This window comes from Quercus suber, unplaced genomic scaffold (assembly GCF_002906115.3).
Source record: "Quercus suber isolate HL8 unplaced genomic scaffold, Cork oak 2.0 scaffold_68, whole genome shotgun sequence".
Classification (NCBI taxonomy): Eukaryota; Viridiplantae; Streptophyta; class Magnoliopsida; order Fagales; family Fagaceae; genus Quercus; species Quercus suber.
The window spans coordinates 169460-189250 of NW_027069533.1; the positions used below are offsets into that span (position 1 = coordinate 169460).

The 19791-nt window shown below is 35.9% G+C and overlaps 1 protein-coding gene across 1 annotated transcript in view; it reads right to left on the reverse strand.

Moving 5' to 3' along the window:
- Positions 1-5004, reverse strand: part of LOC112013125 (potassium channel AKT2/3) — a gene marked incomplete at its 5' end in the record, with an annotated part of 29267 nt that extends 24263 nt beyond the window's left edge. Inside the window, 2 exon segments of the mRNA XM_065773065.1 lie at positions 955-1173; positions 4808-5004. Coding sequence (XP_065629137.1) covers positions 955-1173; positions 4808-5004 — 416 coding nt within the window.
- Between the last annotated feature and the right edge of the window lie 14787 nt (positions 5005-19791).

The window sequence follows — 19791 nt, forward strand, 5'->3', positions numbered from 1 at the left end:
AAAAAAAAAAAAAAAAAATCCCATCAAATGTAAACTTACACGATCAAAATAAACTTAGTTTTCGAACTTAATAATTTTATAATGGTGTTATTAAGGGCTCATGTGTTGAACTTTTGATAAACTTTATAATTTTATTTCTTGTTAAGTATTATAGACTTGTACGTAGCTCAACTCGATCACTTATTATTATTTTTAATGAAAATATTTAAGGTTTAAATCTTCACTGATTATTTAATTATAAAATAAAAATAAAAATTATTCCTAAAACTATTACCCTGCATGCCACATAACAAAAATAATTATAAATAATAACCTAATAAATGTGGTGGATCAAATAATAAAATTAATTCTATATAAAAAAAAATTTAATATATCTATTTTACATTCAAAGCTCGCATTTAATAGGTTAGTGAATGGGAATTTTGTCACTATCATCTTTTCTATATAATAATGAGTTTATCAATAAAATTATTTTTTTATAGCAAAAATCTATGAAAATAACCACACATATCAGAAAGCCAATTTCAGCTTCTCCCGTTGCCAACTAAAAGGTATTCTTATTCCAAATTTCCAATCATCAATTTAACAAGCACATAATCAAAAAAGTGAAAATGTCAAAATCAACCTTTATTTCACTTTATTTTATAACAAGAATAGTGTCTAGACAGCTTTATATGGATGAGAAATCAGTCAAAGACTCCAAAACTCAAAAGTGGTCGTAAAAATTTGTATATTTTTTTTTATTGTACACTACATTTTTATTAAAGTTTTGAAACTTTTGGTAAGATTTTTTTTTGTTTGTATGAGATGATTGGCCAATATTGAGAGTATTATTCCTTGTTTCTCTTTTAAAATCAAGCATACATTAATACCCAATATATAAACTATGTAAGGCCAATAAATTTTCTGCCAAATTAATTTTGATTTGGAAAATAATTAATATTGTACACTAACCTCTTGGCAATCTTTCCAGAGTCATGAACTAGAAGCTGAGTTCTTGAATCAATATATGCAACGAAAAATGTCAAGACAATATCAATCCCAAAAAATAGATCGACAATATTGTCTGGAATCCACAGTTCTCTCTTGGGATAGAAATTGAGAAATGCAACCTCAAATGGGTAAACCCATGCTGAGTAAGCAACCAAAAGCACCATAAATGTCTCCCAAATCCTGCACACAACATGTAAATACCACTTATATGAAACCCAATATCCATGGCCTTAGCCTGCCTTTTTTATTTATTTTTTAAACAAAAATAATTTTTCATAAAAAATGATAGTTAACCTTAACCTCTAGTACCCATTAAGTACATTTTTTTTTATTTTTAAATTTTTTAAATTTATTTTTTAAGCTGTTTGAAAAAACATGTATCTTTGAAAAAATCGGATTTAAAAAAAAAATTATACTTTAAAAAAGTGCAGCATTATTAGGCTCTTCCAAGAAATCCTTAAAAAACATAATAAAACAAAAAAAATTCGTCATTTTCGTACTTGAACATTGAGCTAATATACGTAGCTATTTTATTTACGTTACTAGAAGTGGATTTAAGGTAATATAACTTATATTTCTCTCCCACAAAAAGGTGACCCTTTTGTTAAGTACTTACCATTTTATTATCAACTATAATAATTTTCAGTGATTATAACTTAGTTCACTCCATTTATTATCAGGGGGCTTACCTTAAGGGCAGGGGGTCATTTGAACCCCCTGACCTGGACATGAAAATTAGGGGCCCAAATACACTTAGAATAGTGAAGCCTGTACCACCTAACTAGGTCCAAACAGATAAAAATTTGTTTAGAGAGTGGATAAAATAAGTCGGGCTTAAGTCCGAAGATTTAAACAGGAAGGGAATGAACAGTAGTTAAAAACAAGTATATTGATGGTTCTTTACAAGCTCGCTAGAGGACGATGTTTTTATGCAAGGATACACATTATTCTCTCTCTCTTTCTCCTTAATGTTCTTGTTCTAATCTCTTGATTTTTTTTCGGGGGCTTTCATCTGGAAGTTCTCTTCCTTTATATACTCCCACGCTTCTTGCATCCCAGCCCTCTATTTGCAATCCTTTAGGTCCATCTTAGGACACTTGTCTCATTAGATTCCTGTTGAAGGTGGTAGAAGAAGCTGCTTAGCTATGAACCTACTGTTTAGGGGTCATTTCCTCATCAATGCAGCTGATAAAACTGTTGCCAATCATTTAATGCGGAGGTAGTAGGTGAGCTTTCACAGGAAACTTCTTTCAACTACCTCGAATCTCTCTCTAAACGCCATTCTCTCCAACCAAATTTCCAGGAGGTATTTTGTCTCTTCCCCTCCTCTCCACGGGCGACCCCCCCTCCTCGGGCTTAAAGTGCTTTCACCCGAGAAACGAACGATGGTCACAGTGGTTTTATCATTCCTCGGTCCTCGGGCCCCCCACAATATATATATAAAATTGTTAATATTTTTTTGAGCCCTTAAAATAAAATTTTGAACCTCTTAACTTTAAATTTTATATCAACTGATATAAATTTGAATATGATCATTTTAATGCTACTTTCGCAATATTTCACAATAATTTAACAACAAAAATTTAGTGGCAAGTTATAACTGGCTTTTATCATGACCCACAACTAACATCATTTTTTTCCTACCTTTAACAACTTTCCACCTAGGTTTTATTGTAAAAGTGTTGTGTCAATAACACTACTCTTAAAATATTTAATTTTATAAGAAAGAAAAAAAAAAGTGTTTCAAATTTTTGCTCATTTGTTAAATAAAAAAACCTTTTTTTCCAGGACTTTGGATTACTTTTTCCATTGACACCAGAATAAAGTTGTTTTTTCCTGCCCTTTTCTTCTTCATCAACAAAAAAGTACACCACTGTTACAATTAACAAATATGTATCTATATCTGTGATTATTTTCTCGTTCTCTCTATCTTTCCTTTTCCCCTTCTATTTTTTCTTAGTTTTTCTCTCTATTTGATCAAGTAGTTTAATAAATGCTCTATAGATTTCCAAATCCAAGAAGTCTTTTAGTGCTTGCTCCAATTCTAAAAAACTGACCACGTGTATGGTGAGGAAGTCACATACTTTAAAAGTAAAAATTTATATTAGTTACTATTTTTTATTCTTAGTTTCACATTTACCATTAGTCCTGCTCCAAGAGACTAACCACATGTATGATTAGTTATTTAATTATATTTGTTTATACATTCAATGGTTGTTGCCTTACTGATATTTATACTATATTATATTTAGAGTATTATTTTAGATTATTGTTAAATGTATACAATATGGAAGTTGTAAATATAAAAAAAAATTTAATTATTTTATTTTTTTACCTGTCCTCCATGACAAATTCCTAACTCCACCACTACTGACCCCCTAGAAAAAAATCATGGAGCTGTTACTGTTTATTATAATCCTATGACCTAATGAGCGTTTGGATAGTTGAAAAGGTTTCAGCGTTTTACATTTTGGCTTTTTTTTTTTGGTTTGGGAGAAGCGTTTCTTTTTGACTTTGTCTGTTAGTGCACTGTTCACACCAGCAAAATAAGCAGTGGACAATGCACACCAGTGGGTCTTATGCACTGTTCACGGGACCCACAAACCTCTTTTTTCAGTAACTTTTTCATTAAAAATGGGTCACACGACACTATTTACATATTTAAAAATTATTTTGCTACAGTGTTTTCAGTTTTCAGCAATATAAGCGGTATCCAAACGGACTCTTAATCCTCAGTCCAACAAAAGCTGATGAGTTTTGTTGAACATGATTACTGTAGCCAAGTTAGCTAAGCATGTTTAACTCTACCTACCTAAAGAAAGCAAATGCTTTTTTCTTTTTATAATTACAAGTTTACAACAAATTTCATCGAAAGAATCAGGTAATTTTATTAAATTATATGACTCTGGATCAAATTCACATGCTTAAATTTATGTCATGTGATATATATATATATTGTGGGGCCCATGGGCCTGATGGCCTCAGCCCATCATGTAGCAGGCCCGAGGCCCAGGCCGAGGAGCACAGGCTATTCAGGGCCAAGGTGAGGGAAAGCCTTTTTTCCCAATCCACACCGAGGACCACCTTATCCTCGGCCTGACGAAGGTGATTTTGGGGAGAGACTAACCCCAAAGTAAGCTGTCATTCTCACATTTAATGCATTCAACTAACTCCCCCTGGCCGCATTAATGGGGAGGTAACCCCTTGGCAGGATAACGTTGATCAGAGTGAACCACTTGAGTACCGATAAGGCCTCTGATAGGACGGACGGCCAGAAAAGAAAAAAACTATAAAAGAAAAGTTAGTAAAATAAACAGAAGGGGGGGGGGGGAAGAAAAAAAGGGAGAACAATAAGGCCTCCTCGACCACAGGCCGAGGAGCATCCCCCCATTGGTAAAGAAACTCTTAGCATTTTTCTTTTTTATGAGAAAGTTCATGCTTGGTGATCGACGGCCAGCACCTAAACCTTTCACCCCACTCTCTATAAATGTATTGTTTGGGCTTATTGGGCTGAAAACCCATCACTCAGGGTCAATCCAAATTGAGTCCTTACATATATATATATATATATATAGACACACACCCAAACGTACGTACATATATAAAATGTAATTGTTCAAAACAGTTTAATATATATAAATGTAAAATATATGGCCATGACATGAAAAATGTATATATATCACATGAACCCAGAAAAACCAACAAACAAGAATGAAATTTTCTTAGTGTTTTCATTCCTCCAAAACGAAGAAGAAAAGAAACCATTTCTTGCTTTGTTGGTAATAAAAAACTCAAAATTTCTTGACCTACGTACCTATATCTTGAATCCATTGGGTCAATAATCCGCCCTTTTGACTGATTATAATTAGAAGCACCCAATGGAGGAAGGATGATCTTGGACAATTTTCGCTTATTGAGAGGTGATGAAATATCATTTTCTTCATGTTGTGAAGTTTCCAGCTCGTTGTGTTGGTTTCTCTGGTTATCCCTCTTCGTGTTAGAGGAGGCTAAGTGTCATTTGGACTAAACTTCATCTCCATTTCCAAAACAACTAGTCTTGGTGTATTTTTGAACACAAATATCTATAGGAATGGATTCTAAAGAATCGTTTTGAAAGAGAAAAAGGCCAAGAAGGAAGGAAACAAAAGAGGTTTGTGCGGAATGGTGATGGTGTTGTTGTGTGTGGAAGAGTAGGTTGTGGTCCTCTCAAGTCTCAAGTAGTACTATCTAGCTGAAAAAAGTTGAGGTGTAGAGGAAATAGTCCTAGTGGGAAAACATGCATTGATCAATATATGCTTTGTGATTGTGATAAGATTTCAAATAGAAATGGTGGGGGTGTGAAATTTTTGGCCTTGTTCATGGGTAAGGACAATAAGGGCCCTCTCTATCTCTTTCTCTCTCAATATAATTCCAACTTTATTGTGTGATGTGCCAGAAAACCCTTTTTTTTAATGTGTATGTTGCATGGCCACAATTAATTGGAAGAGATACGAGTCCCCACTAGAAATATGGCCACCAAGGTGAAGATTCATCCCTTTCATGGGCATCACAGCATGTCAGCATGCTATAAATAAGCTTCACTTTATTTAATTTTGACATTAAAAATGAAATGAAAATTTCTCTTTTAAGATAAAATTGCTTTTGCTGCTCCCACTGGCCCGGGTCTAGCGAATAAGATGTCATTATAGCTATGCTTAGGTGAAATACGCCCATTCAAGTTGTTCCTCTACTCATTTTTTTGTTCATCCAAAAAAAAATTGCTTTTCATGCATTTATCAACGGGATATTTTTCTCTTTAGTTGTTATGTTATTGGGGTCTTATAGAATTAGAAAGGGTTTGTATGAACTTATTTTTATTAATTTTTATTTTGTTTAAAAATTCAATTGTGTAAAAATGAGATAAAAAAGAAGTTTTAAAAAATTTACATAAAAAATGATAAAAATATATTGATAATTTTAAATTAAAACAAACAAAAGTTAAGGGCCCATTTGGTAGAGAAGTTTGAGTAATGTTGTTTGTATTTTTTTTAAATATGTGTGGGTGAAAAAGTGTGAGAAAATACGTGTAATATTATTTAAAAACTGAAGATATGTGTTTAAAATGCTCTACCAAATGTTATTGTCAGTGTAACAAATGCCTAATTCACATTTTAATTCGAGTCACTGCAAAACACGTTTTAGTGGGGGCAGCTTGTTTTGCAGTTTTGCACAGTTGCTTAATTACTTTAAGTGTTCAATATGATATTGCTCTTAAAAAATAGAGCTTTTAACTGTAGATATCTTAGCAGTGGAGCTTGGGCGGTTTGGCAAAAAGAGTTTCAATATTAGTTTTTAAAATGATTTGAATGGATTGTAAAAACACGTTGTAAGGACTAGATTTGAATTCCCGGCCCACTATGTGGATGGACTTAGGCCTAAAAAGCCATAAACAATGAATTTATAGAGAATAGATTGGAAAACTGGGCTTTAGTTAATCCAACAAACGCTAGAATGAGTTCAGATGATAAGAGAATGAAAAGAAGAAGACTTGTATTGAAGAAAAATCATCCTCGGTAAAGTCCGAGGATGTCTGTTCTTATATATTATTCTCAAATTTGGTTCATAAAGGCTACAATGTTTTTCTCTTGAATTCCCAATCCCTTTCCTTATTGCCACCTTCGTCTTTTATACCATATTACCCTTTTCATTCCCACCTTACACGTGCATGCTAGAGGGTTGGTGTTGATACTTGTCCCATCAACTCCTCCCCTAAGTCACCATATAGTAGCTGTAAGACTGAAATAATACTGTTCAGGTATCACCTCCACATTAATGCGGCTAGAGAGTTAGCTGCAGTGCATTTAATGCGGAGGCAGCAACTTTCCCCTTAGATATTTTAGGGCACCTTCCTATCCGATATCTCCACGATACTTATCAACTCCAACAAGACTTCTTGGAATATCACGCAGAGCGATTGACAACTCCTTCGGACCTCGGCATCAATCATCTGAGGAGATATTTATCCTCGGCCGACCCTATTGGGCCATTATGGTCAAAGCCAACTTCTATTTCCTAACAGTCTATTCTAATAAAGATTTCTTCTTCTCGGACAACCCCTTGTCCTCAGACTGGGCCACAGACCCATAACACAAACAAATGATGGACTCCTGGGCCCAATCATCCTACACACGTGTTTAAAGTATTTTTAATGTAAAAAATATTTTTTAGACTATGCTTGTAATAACATATTTTCAAAAGTAAAATAACACAATTAAATATTTAGCATGAGTACGTATTTTTAAGAAAAAATGTGTGTTTTATGTGTTGCCAACACAATTTTCATGGTTGCATTTTCTTTATAGAATGCTCGTACTTCTACTTACTCTTCTAATTTCTAATGCAATGATAACATTAGTACTTTTTGTCATGAATATTGTCAAAAGTAAGTTTTGCAATAAAATATAGTTTTCTAAAGAATTCTTTTATTTTGTGCATTAAAAGAAAAATTATACAGCATTTAGTACAAAAATTACAAATAGATGATTTTTATGATTAAAATAACATTGGATTCCATTTTGATAGATCAAAAATAATTGAGTAAAAATGCATTAATAAAGAGTCACCATATATTTTGCTTTTATTTATACTAGCCGCGAACCCGCGCAACGTATGGTGGTTTTATTATTATTATTTTTTACAATTTAAACTAATCTAATAATGAGTAATGTATTTCGTAATTATATTTTTATTTATTATAGGAACAATCATAAATGTAATATAGGAAAAATCCAAAACACCAAAAAAACGTAAACTAAAAAAAATTAATAAAAACTTAACAATGATTAATTGAACCAATATTAGGATAAAATTTTGTTTTTGATAATCTATTAAGGTTATTTTCTTTGTAGAAATTATAATTTCGGCCACCCAAAACATATTATCAAATAAACAATTATTAGCAAAATCTAAGAATTAAATTTCTATACATGCATTGTTATAAAATAATAATAATTAAAATAAAATTGCAAAAGTTAAAATTTGTCACCTATCCGATTATTTTCGTTTGGCTAACCTTTGCTTTTTCTTTAAATGAATGGCGTTATAGAGTACTTCTAATACAACTATTAAGAGTACTTTGTCCACCACAAAGGATTAGAGAATAAACAAAAATTAGTAAAGTCTTATAGTTTAACATCTAATTTGAGCACTATAAAAAATCATGATATGTAACAGAATAAATACCAAATTATCCAAATGATGCTATGTAATAGAATAATATTATATTTTATATGCTATATTTAATTCTTTAAAATGCAATAGGATAACATTTAACAATCAAAGAGAATAAAAAAAAAAAATAAAATAACAACAACAATTTAAAAAACAAAACTAAATCGCATTAATCCAAAATAGAGTTTTAGAGAATATAAAAAATTATCAACCTAAAGTAGAGATGCAAGAAAAATAAAAAAATCCACCAAAAAATTTAGAGAGAGAGAGAGAGAGAGAGAGAGAGAGAGAGAGAGAGAGAGAGAGAGAGAGAACCATTTTTTTTTTTGGTGAGGGAAAACTATGCATAAAATAGAAGAAATAGTGACAAATTTATAGAAAGATGGTGTGAATAAGAAGAGACAAAAATAAAGGAAGATGAAGGGAAAGGGAAGAACGATATTAATGTACAGCGTAGTGGGGAGATGAAAAGATAAGGGAGGGAGAAAGATTAAAGAAGTAGTGGGGAGATGAAATGGTAAGGGAGAGAAAAAGGTTGGAGAAGTGTAAATATTAAAAAATAATGTTAAAAAAATTATAGGAAAATTGGGAAGAAAAAATATAAAAAAAACCCTAAAGCTTGAAAGGCTTTAACGTTGTTGTTGTTGTTGTTTTTTTTTTTTGTTTTTTTTTTTGTTTTTTGTTTTTTGTTTATTGTTGTTTGTTTGTTTGTTTGTTTTTTTTTTTTGTTTTTTTTTTTGTTTTTAAGTTGAAAAGGCTCACATAAAACCCTAAAGCTGAACTGAAAAGGTTTTGGGTTGGGCTTGATAGTGGAACTAAATAAATAAGAGGTGGGCTGGATTAATTATACAGATTTATTATAGGGTGATAGTGTAAGTAAATAAATAAGTAGTGGGCTGGATTTATTATAAAGTGATAGTGGAAGTAAATAAATAAGTAGTGGGCTGTAGGGCTAAAAATTGTAAAAACCATTTTAAAATTGCAGGACAAATTATATTAAAAAAAAAAGAATGACGTGGCAGCTTATGTGGCGCAACGTGAGAGCAACAACATTAAACGCTATGCTTCAGCTTTTAGTAAGATATAGATTAGAGTATAATCTCGTGTATATGCACGGTATAATTAAAAATAATTACAATTATACTGTTCAAATTATACATTTTTTTAATAGAAATTTAAATTATACATGGTATTAGTTTACACATTTTTTAAATATATAATGGTTTCTTATTATATATATATATATATATTTAGAATTTAATTGAATTTAGACTCTTCAATTTTTGCACCTAATAATTTACTTGCCACAAAAATTTAAAAATTAGATGGATATGTAGCGTAAAATTAGACTCCAATTAAAATTCAATTTAAAATCTAATTTGATTTGGACTCTTCAATTTTTACACTCTATAATTCACTTGGCACAAAAATTTAAAATTAGATGCAGCACGTGACTCAAAATTAAGAATTTAATTGAAATCAAATTGAATTTTCTTTGAGTTTTCACTTTTAATATACATATATATATAGTTAATATTGAATGAATTCTAATTTTATTTTTATATATTAATTTAGTATTAAATTTTAATATATTTCTTAATTTTAAATTAAAAAAATTATTTCATGCTTTGGCCCCTCCAAAGAAAAATCTTGGCTTCATCCTTGTGAACCGTGAAATGTAGAGATTTTTTTTTCTTTCAAAAAGCTACTATTGAAATTGTCAACAATTTTAATTAAAAGAGTTTTAATAGGCTTATAGCACTTTTTGACCCCTAAAGCTCTATTATTAAAGCTCTTATATGCTTTGATCAATATATGCTTTGTGATTGTGATAAGATTTCAAATAGAAATGGTGGGGGTGTGAAATTTTTGGCCTTGTTCATGGGTAAGGACAATAAGGGCCCTCTCTATCTATCTCTTTCTCTCTCAATATAATTCCAACTTTATTGTGTGATGTGCCAGAAAACCTTTTTTTTTAATGTGTATGTTGCATGACAACAATTAATTGGAAGAGATATGAGTCCCCACTAGAAATATGGCCACCAAGGTGAAGATTCATCCCTTTCATGGGCATCACAGCATGTCAGCATGTAATAAGCTTCCCTTTATTTAATTTTGACATTAAAAATGAAATGAAAATTTCTCTTTTAAGATAAAATTGCTTTTTTTGCTTCCACAGACCCGGGTCTAGTGAATAAGATGTCATTATAGCTACGCTTAGGTGTAATAAGCTAATTCAAGTTGTCCCTTTACTCATTTTTTTGTTCATCCAAAAAAAAAAAAAAATTGCTTTCCTTGCAATTATCAACTGGATATTTTTCTCTTTAGTTGTTATGTTATTGGGGTCTTATAGAATTAGAAAGGGTTTGTATGAACTTATTTTTATTTTGTTTAAAAATTCAATTGTGTAAAAATGATGAGATAAGAAGAAGTTTTAAAAAATTTACATAAAAAATGATAAAAATATATTGATAATTTTAAATTAAAACAAACAGAAGAGTTTGGTTAGTTTACACCGACAGCTCTATGACTATCTTGGTGTTTCTGACCCACACCAAATTTTAGGCTTTCAGTTTGGTTAGTTTCCATGAGACTTCAACTCCTGTAATAAATGTTATTGTCAGTGTAACAAACATACTTTATTCCCGTTTTAATTTGAGTCACTGCTCCGAGATCATGATGGGTCTTGGCTGAAAGGTTTTGCAAGAGGGCTTGGATTCACTAATAGTGCCTTGGCTGAGTTGTGGGCCCTTAGAGGTGGGTTGATATTAGCCAAGGAAATGGAAATTTAGCACTTAATAATTGAACTGGATGCTTTGAATATTGTTATTCTAATGCACAATGAATCTGAAAACCTTTTAATGGAGCCTCTCTTAACTGATTGCAGGACTCTTTTGAAGGAGTTCCCAAACAAGCGCGTGATCCTTGCTTATCGGGAAGCAAACTAATGTGCTAATGCATTGGCTAAATTAGGAGCGCAGTCTATGTATAGTTTTGCTACTTTTTGTAACCCATTGCTGTGGTGGAGGCTATATTAGCTGCTGATAAGGCTAATTTGCACTGTAATAGACTTGTGAATTCTTAAGTTTATGTTATCTCTTGGTTTACCGAAAAAATTTGAGTCACTGCAAAACACGTTTTAGTGGGGGGCAGCTTTAAGTGTTCAATATGATATTGCTCTTAAAAAATAGAGCTTTTAACTGTAGATCTTAGCAGTGGAGCTTGCAGCGGTTTGGCAAAAGAGTTTCAATGTTAGTTTTTAAAATGATTTGAACGGATGGTAAAAACAAGTGTTTAAAGTATTTTTAATGTAAAGAATATTTTTGAGACTATGCTTCTAATAACATATTTTCAAAAGTAAAAAAACATAATTAAATGTTTGGTATGAGTATGTATTTTTTTTTTAAAAAAATGTGTGTTTTATGTGTTGCCAACACAATTTTCATGGTTGCATTTTCTTTATAGAATACTCGTACTTCTATTTACTCTTCTAACTTCTAATGCAATGATGGCATTAGTACTTTTTGTCATGAATATTGTCAAAAGTAAGTGTAAGGACCAGATTTGAACTTATGGCCCATTGCGTGGATGGATTCAAGCTCAAAAAGCCCAAAGCAATAAATTTGTAGAGAATTGATTGGAGAACATTAGGCTTTAGTTAATTAGATAAACGTTGGAATAAATTCAGATAATTAGAGAATGAAAAGAAATAGGGTTGTATTGAAGGAAAATAGTCCTCGGCAGAGTCCAAGGTGCACTATTCGTGTATATTATTCTCAAATTGGGTTACAAGTTTGGTTTCTGGATTCTACAGTGTTTTTCTCTCCCCTTTCCGATTCCCCTCCCTTGTTGCTTCCCCTTTCTTTTATATCCTCCTCCCCTTTTATTCCCACTTCACGCTTGCATGCTAGATAGTTCTTGTGGATACTTGTCCCATCATTCCTTTCCATTAGTCTTGATGTAGTAGTTGTAAGGCTGTAACCTACTGTTCAGGTATCACATCCACATTAATGCAGCCAGGGTGTTAGTTGCAATGCATTTAATGCGGAGGTAGCAGCTTTCCTCTTTAGATATTTCAGGGTATTGCCCTGTTCATCACTCTTTCAATGCCTATCAACACCGATGAAACTTCTTAGAACTTCATTCTGAGTGACTAACAAAATTTTTTGGACATCGGCATTGGTTATCCGAGGACAAATTTATCCTCGGCCTATCCCTTGAGCCATTATGGTCAAAGCTAACCTTTGTTTACTAATACAACCTTCACTAAATAAGATTCCTCATCCTCGGACAACCTTTTGTCCTTGAATTGGGCCACAGACTCGTAATATGAATAAACGATGGGCTCCCAGGTCCAATATCCCTACAATAGCCCCTCGAGATTCTTCTTTCTGAATCCTTGGGAAGAAATGAGGATTTCGATGTCACTAGACTTGATTTGTGTCCATCTCATTCCATCTTTGCCAACAAATACACCTTTTTAACTGCCCAAGACAAGCTCCTGTCGTTTCGGTTTACGAAATGTGCTCCTCATTAAATTTTTACGGCATCATGTTCCCCACGTTCTAGGTTCGATCCAAATCTAACGGTTGAGAACCCTGTTAGGCCCTGGGCGGGAACTTTCCTGCTCTGTAGCTCATTTTTTGATATAAATATCAATCAACTCAAACATGCCCTTCACTTTAGCAATCATTTAACTCTCAGCGCACATACTTTGAACTTACCAACTTTCTCACCTTACTCGAACTTCTACAAATATGAACAGTCTGTCCGAGGACCCATTTTTCACTCTTGTAAGTCTTCACAAATCTCTATTCTTTACTTTTCCATACATTTTTTTGTTCTTCATACTTTTTCTCTATTCGGCTCCATTCCTTTTCTCTCAGCCACTTTAGGGCTTTTCAAACCATTCTAGAATGGGTAGATTTAAGTGTTTAGTAGATTCTGAGGAGGCAATGGCGAGTTTTAGGGCTCAATATAGAATTCCCCCCCAACATTAACCTCATATATTGTGAGGAGGGAGAGTGGTTTGAGCGGAGGCAAGAAGGCGAGGTGGTGATTTTCATGATCGCCTTCATAGAAGGCGGCATGAGAATCCCAATGGGGACAGTTATGAGGGACTACCTTAGGTTCTACCGTTTAGCACCCACCCAATGTGTTCCTAACGTATTTAGGATATTAGGGTGTGTGGATGCCCTAAACGAGAAAATGGGGTTACGGTTAACCCACCACGACGTTAATTGGGTGTACAATCTCCACCATTTAAAGGGGAAAGGGTATTATCTAAAGACGAGGCAGCCTAAAATTAGGCTCATACAGTGCCTTCCCGAATCTAGTAAAGGGCTAAATAAGAACTTTTTGATTGTGTTAGGGGAATCGCATGATGGCCTTCCCTGCCCAATGCAAGAAGGGCAACCAGGTGTGGTTCTAGAAATAGGAAAATTTACTTTCTCTTTTTACCTTATTTTGATTTGTACTGTTTCGCTTTTAATGATTCGTATCTCATGACTTTTGCAAATAGACGTGCCATTGAGCCAAACTTCAGTTTGGTTAACAGGGAGGGCTTAGACAAAATTCTCCAAGCCGAGGTGTTTGTAAACGAAGATGATAGTCAACTTCGGGCGGCTCATGTGATCCTCGGAATCACTCCTATTTCTCGTGCTTTCCAAGCGCCCAAGTGTGTGATAAAAGCTCACGACCCATGCTTACGTCGCATCAGCATTGTTGTGGAAGGATTTCTTCTTCTTGAGGGCGCTCCAATTCCAGAGGGTACCCTCATTACACAACCTATTCCTCTTCCCTATCCAACACCGGAGGGTATCCAAGATACAATTGATATACCTAAAGGCATACCAAGTGTAGGGGCCTTGTTATCACAACAATTTCCCAATGCTACCACTTCGTCTCGTACTACCCATTCAGAAGAGGAAAAGGTGGTATAAGTGACTGATTCCGCCCACACTTCTCACCAATAATCGATGAGATGGGCATTCAGCGTAAACCCAAGTCCAGTTTGCTAGATTTAATTGAGTCCCAACCTGGGAAGGATGCGCCGGGGAAGGCAGCCCGTACCAAGCCTCCCACTCCTCCTCCTGCTTTGCCCCCTCCTCAACCGGCTGATCTGAAGAGGAAAAGAGAGCACAAAGGAAAAGAGGTGATGGAAGCTGGACCCACCCTTCCCCCTCCTGAGGATGAAGCTTAAAGAGTTTCTAAACAAGCCAAGACGGGGCAGAAAGGTGGTGAAAGGAGGAACGATCCTCTTCTTGAGCCTTCAGCCTGGCTTCCGGCCCCAATGTTGGATGGGGACCCCTTGCTAGATAATGCCTCCATAAGAGATTTTCAAGGCGAAAAGGCCAGTTATGTGGCCGATGTGGTGGAGCAAGCCTTGTTACTCCCCGGAGACATGGCCGAGCTACGGTCCATGAGGAAGCACGAGGTCTTCCTTTGTCTGAAAAGATACTTGGCTATGTTATGACTTTACGTGACCTTTTTTTTTTTTTTTTTACTTGGCTTATTATTTATATTATGTACACACACACACACACACACACACACACACACACACACACACACACATATTTTAACTCCCTCCCCTTTTTTCTTTGGTAGGCTGTTCAAGCCTCCTTCCGAGTGGAAGAGATAATCAATTCTTGCCACCGATAGATGAAAGAGGATGAGGGAAGATGCAACGCTGCTGTGGAGGCCTTTTAAGTGGCCGAGAGGAGCCTCCAGGAGACGAAGAAGAAGCTGCAACAGGAGGAGAGTGAAAGAAAATATGCAGCAGCTACCCTTGAAAACGCAGAAAAACAGGCTGAGAGTCAAAGGCTGCAACTGCGGGGTGTTGAAGACCAACTGGCCACCTTTAAGACTCAAATTGCTGCATTGAAAAAGAAACTGAAGGAGGTCGAGAAAGCTAGAGCTTCAGCCGAGAAAGCCAAGGAAGAGGCAGAAAAGGCTAAAGACGCGGCTGAGCAGCACGGGTACGAGGTCGGGGTGGCCGAGACCGAGGACTCCCTCAGGGCTGAGGTCTCGGCCGTATGTAGAACTTACTGTGCCCTAACATGGGATGAAGCTCTCAACCAAGCTGGGGTTGAGGCTTTTTCTGTGCTTAGACGGGCAGTAAATATCTACTACCCCCCAACAATACGCCCTTCAAGCTCTTCGGATTCTGAGGCCGTCCCACAGTCCTCGGAGGCAAGTGAGGTTTAAGGCGACCCACCACAAGCTCCTCCTACAGCCAAGGATTCTTCAGAGGGAACAAGGCAGGCCGAGGACACCTCAAAGACAGGGGAGGCCAATAAGAAATAGTCCAAGGCTCTAACCTTCCTCCTCTTGCTTCGAAGGATCCCTCTAAGGATAAAGAAACTTCTCAAAGTATGGAGCTGGTATTGGCAACCCTTTCCGTACCTCCTCAAGAGGGTCCCAAGGACAAGGCTGAAGTGCCCACCACGACAGCAAGCACACAACTTCCCAAAGATCCTAAAGATAAACTTGTAATAAAGATGAAGAAATAGATTATTTTCTCCTTTTTCTTTTATTTTCTTAGTTTGTAACCGACCTATCTTTTTCGTACTTGTTTTCCCTTATTTGAAGGCTTTTATTTTAATGAAAGTTATGGAAATTTTCTTTCTTCTTGTGATTTCTATACTAAAATTGACATCAGATGCATTTTAGCCAAAACTTAGTGAAAATAATGATGAGGTAACACTTCTTTCACTAATTTCCTTAAGTAAAGAACAATTGTCCTGCTTCATATGATCAGCAGTACCAGCAGATTAATTTTATTCAGTTAATCACCTTGACAAGGCATAAACTTAATTTTATGAACATACACAGTATTGTAATATGCATATAGGTTTAAGTGATGTTCATAAGGATCAAAAAGATGATCAAATTTTATACAAATATAGGTATGCCCGTAAATGCTTTAAGTGATGCTCATGTGTATCTATTTGACATTCTTATCACAATGAAAATCATTGTTGATTGGAGTGATTGCATCTGGTACCAAAGTAGTTAATAAAGGAACTTAACTTACTGTACACACACACACACACACACACATATATATATCTCATACAGTCTGTTATGAATAAGATTTTGTCCAAACACATAGCCATTTGAAGGAAAAGATTAGTCTATTCAAGGTATGTGGTCCGAGAATCCAGACATAACCAATTTTCTCTTTGATACCTGTCATGATGTATTTACCTTCCCAAATTTGATGATCCGAGAAAACAGGCATAGATGAGGTTCTGTTTAACACTTAGAAAGTTAATTAAAAGATATCAATTTTCCCAAGGTATGTGGCTCGAGGAGTCAGGCATGATCAAGGTTTTTTTTGACACTTAGAATGATGCCATACTGCGTTAATTTTCCCAAAACAGATGGTCCGAGGAACCAGGCATAACTGAGATTCTGTTTAACACTTAGAAAGTTAATTAAAAGATATCAATTTTACCAAGGTATGTGGTTCGAGGAGCCAGGCATGACCAATGTTCTGTTTGACACTTAGAATGATGCCATACTGCATTAATTTTCCCAAAGCAGATGGTCCGAGGAACCAGGTATAGCTGAGGTTCTATTTAACACTTAGAAAGTTAATTAAAAGATATCAATTTTTCCAAGGTATGTGATTCGAGGAGCCAGGCATGACCAATGTTCTGTTTGACACTTAGAATGATGCCATACTGTGTTAATTTTCCCAAAGCAGATGGTTCGAAGAACCAGGCATAGCTGAGGTTCTGTTTAACACTTAGAAAGTTAATTAAAAGATATCAATTTTCCCAAGGTAAGTGGTTTGAGGAGCCAGGTATGACCAATGTTTTGTTTGACAATTAGAATGATGCCATACTACGTTAATTTTCCCAAAGCAGATGGTCCGAGGAACCAGGTATAGCTAAGGTTCTGTTTAACGCTTAGAAAGTTAATTAAAAGATATCAATTTTCCCAAGGTATGTGGTCCGAGGAGTCAGGCATGACCAATGTTCTGTTTGACACTTAGAACGATGGTAAAGACGCAAGATAAGTAATATAACAAACCCAAAGAAGGTGAAGGGAACTTGAATTAATAATAATATCTTCTAAGATTATTTACATTCCAGGGACGAGGTACAACCTTTTCCCCGAGATCTTTAAGATAATACGTGCCAATCCCAGCCACTGATGTTATACGATATGGTCCCTCCCAGTTGGGTCCTAACTTCCCCCATGCTGGGTTCTTGGCAGCTCCCACAACCTTTCTTAAGACCAAGTCCCCCACTGTCAGTGGCCTTAACTTTACGTTAGTATCATACCCTTGCTTGAGCTTGTGTTGATAATATGCTAGTTGGACGATGACATTTTCTCTTCGTTCTTCAATTAAATTTAAACTCTTCTCCAGTAGCCCATCATTGCTACTTGGAGTAAAAGCGCTTGTTCTTAGGGTGGGGAATCCAGTTTCCAGAGAGATAACAGCCTCGACCCCATATGCCATTGAAAAAGGCGTCTCTCTTGTGGACTTACGAGGCATGGTTCGGTAAGTTCATAGGACGTGTGACAGCTTTTCCACCCATTTCCTCTTTCCATCACCTAGCCTCTTCTTGAGTCCACTTACTATGACCTTATTGACAGCTTCATCCTGCCCATTCCCCTATGGATATGTCGAGGATCTATTTGTTATACCTAGGTCACAGCAATACCTTCTGAAGGCTTTGCTATCAAATTGTAATCTATTATCTGAGATGAGGACACGAGGGACTCCAAATTTGGTTACAATATTCTTCCAAACAAAATGCTTGACATCCACGTCTCTGATGTTTGCTAGTGTTTCAGTCTCAACCCATTTAGTAATATAGCCTGTGCCAACTAATAAATACCTCTTGTTCCCTACTGCCTTAGGAAAAGGGCCTACAATATCCAAGTTCCATTGAGCAAAAGGCCAAGGACTGGACAAAGAATTAAGGACTCCCCTAGGTTGGTGAATGTTTGGGGCAAAACATTGACATTGGTCACACTTCTTTACATAATCCTTTGCTTCTTTCTGCATCCTTGGCCACTAGTAGCCTTGCGTAAGGGCCCTATGTGATAAAGACCTGCCCCTCGTGTGGCTTTCGCAAATTCCTTCATGCAATTCTTCCAAGATTAGCTTAACTCTCTCTGGGTGTACACATAGCAGAAACGGGCCAGAAAAAGACCTTTTATATAACTTCTGGTGCTCGGACAGCCAGAATCAAGGAGTTTTTCTTCTCACTTTGTCGGCCTCGAACTTATCCTTTGGCAAAACATCTTTTTTAAGGAACAAGACAATAGAGTCCATCCAGCTAGGACCTACTCTTATTTGATTAACATGAGCTACGGTTCTTCCAACCTCGGTAGGTCTACATAAGTCTTCTACGAGTATTACCTGAGGTAAATTTTGTGCCGAGGAGGTTGCCAACATATCAAGGGAGTCCGCATGTGTATTTTTACTTCTAGGAGCTTGCGACAAGTTGAAAGATTCAAACTTAGACTGTAAATGTCTAACTTGGTTTAAGTATCCTTGCATTCTAGGATCTCTGGCTTCTAGCTCTCCTCGGACTTGGCCAACGACCAATCTTGAATTAGAGACCAACTCTACTGTCTTTCCACCCATTTTTTGTACCATGATCATCCCTTCCAGTAGAGTTTCATATTCAACTTCATTGTTTATAGCCGAGAAGTCCAATCTTAAAGATTTTTTGATCGTGATGCTTTCTGGAGATATCAAGACTAGCCCCATGCCAGATCCCCTATGATTCACTGCACCATCAACATAGACTTTCCAGGATGCAGGTTCTTGTACGGAAATCATTCGAACCGATTTTCCATCCATGTTTTGCTCTTCCATCTTTTCTTCTTCCGGGGATTCAGCAAATTCAACAACCAGGTCAGCAAGAACCTGACCCTTGATAGAGGTGCATGGCATGTACTTGATGTCAAAGGCCCCTAAAATCATGCCCCACTTTGTAATTCTTCCTGTGTAATCCGCACTTCGTAGTAGAGATTTAAGTGGGAGCTGGGTTAGGACGACAACTGTGTGTGATTGAAAATAGTGGGGAAGCTTACGTGTAGCGTGCACTACTGCCAAAATGGCCCTTTTTTGTGGTAAATAACGAACCTCGGCCTTATGTAACGACTTGCTCACGTAGTAAACTAGCCTCTGAACACCGTTATCAACACGTATTAGCACCAATCTCACCCCGTGGGAAGCTACCGCGATGTAGGCAAAAAAAACTTCATCTACTTCAGGTCTGGACATTATGGGAGGCCGAGACAAATACTCTTTCAACTGTTGGAAAGTTAGGGCACACTCTTCAGTCCATTCAAATCCATTCCATTTATTCAACAACTGAAAGAAAGGTCTACACCTGTCAGCTGACCGAGAGATGAATCGATTTAGAACAGCAGTCATCCCTGTAAACCTCTGAACTTCCTTGGGATTCCGAGGTGGTTGCAGGTTGTTAATTGCCTTAATCTGGTTAGGGTTGACTTCAATTCCACGGTGAGTAACCATGTAACCCAAGAATTTTCCTGATCCGGCGCCAAATGAACACTTGGAAGCATTAAGCCGTAGCTTGTGCTTCCTCAAGG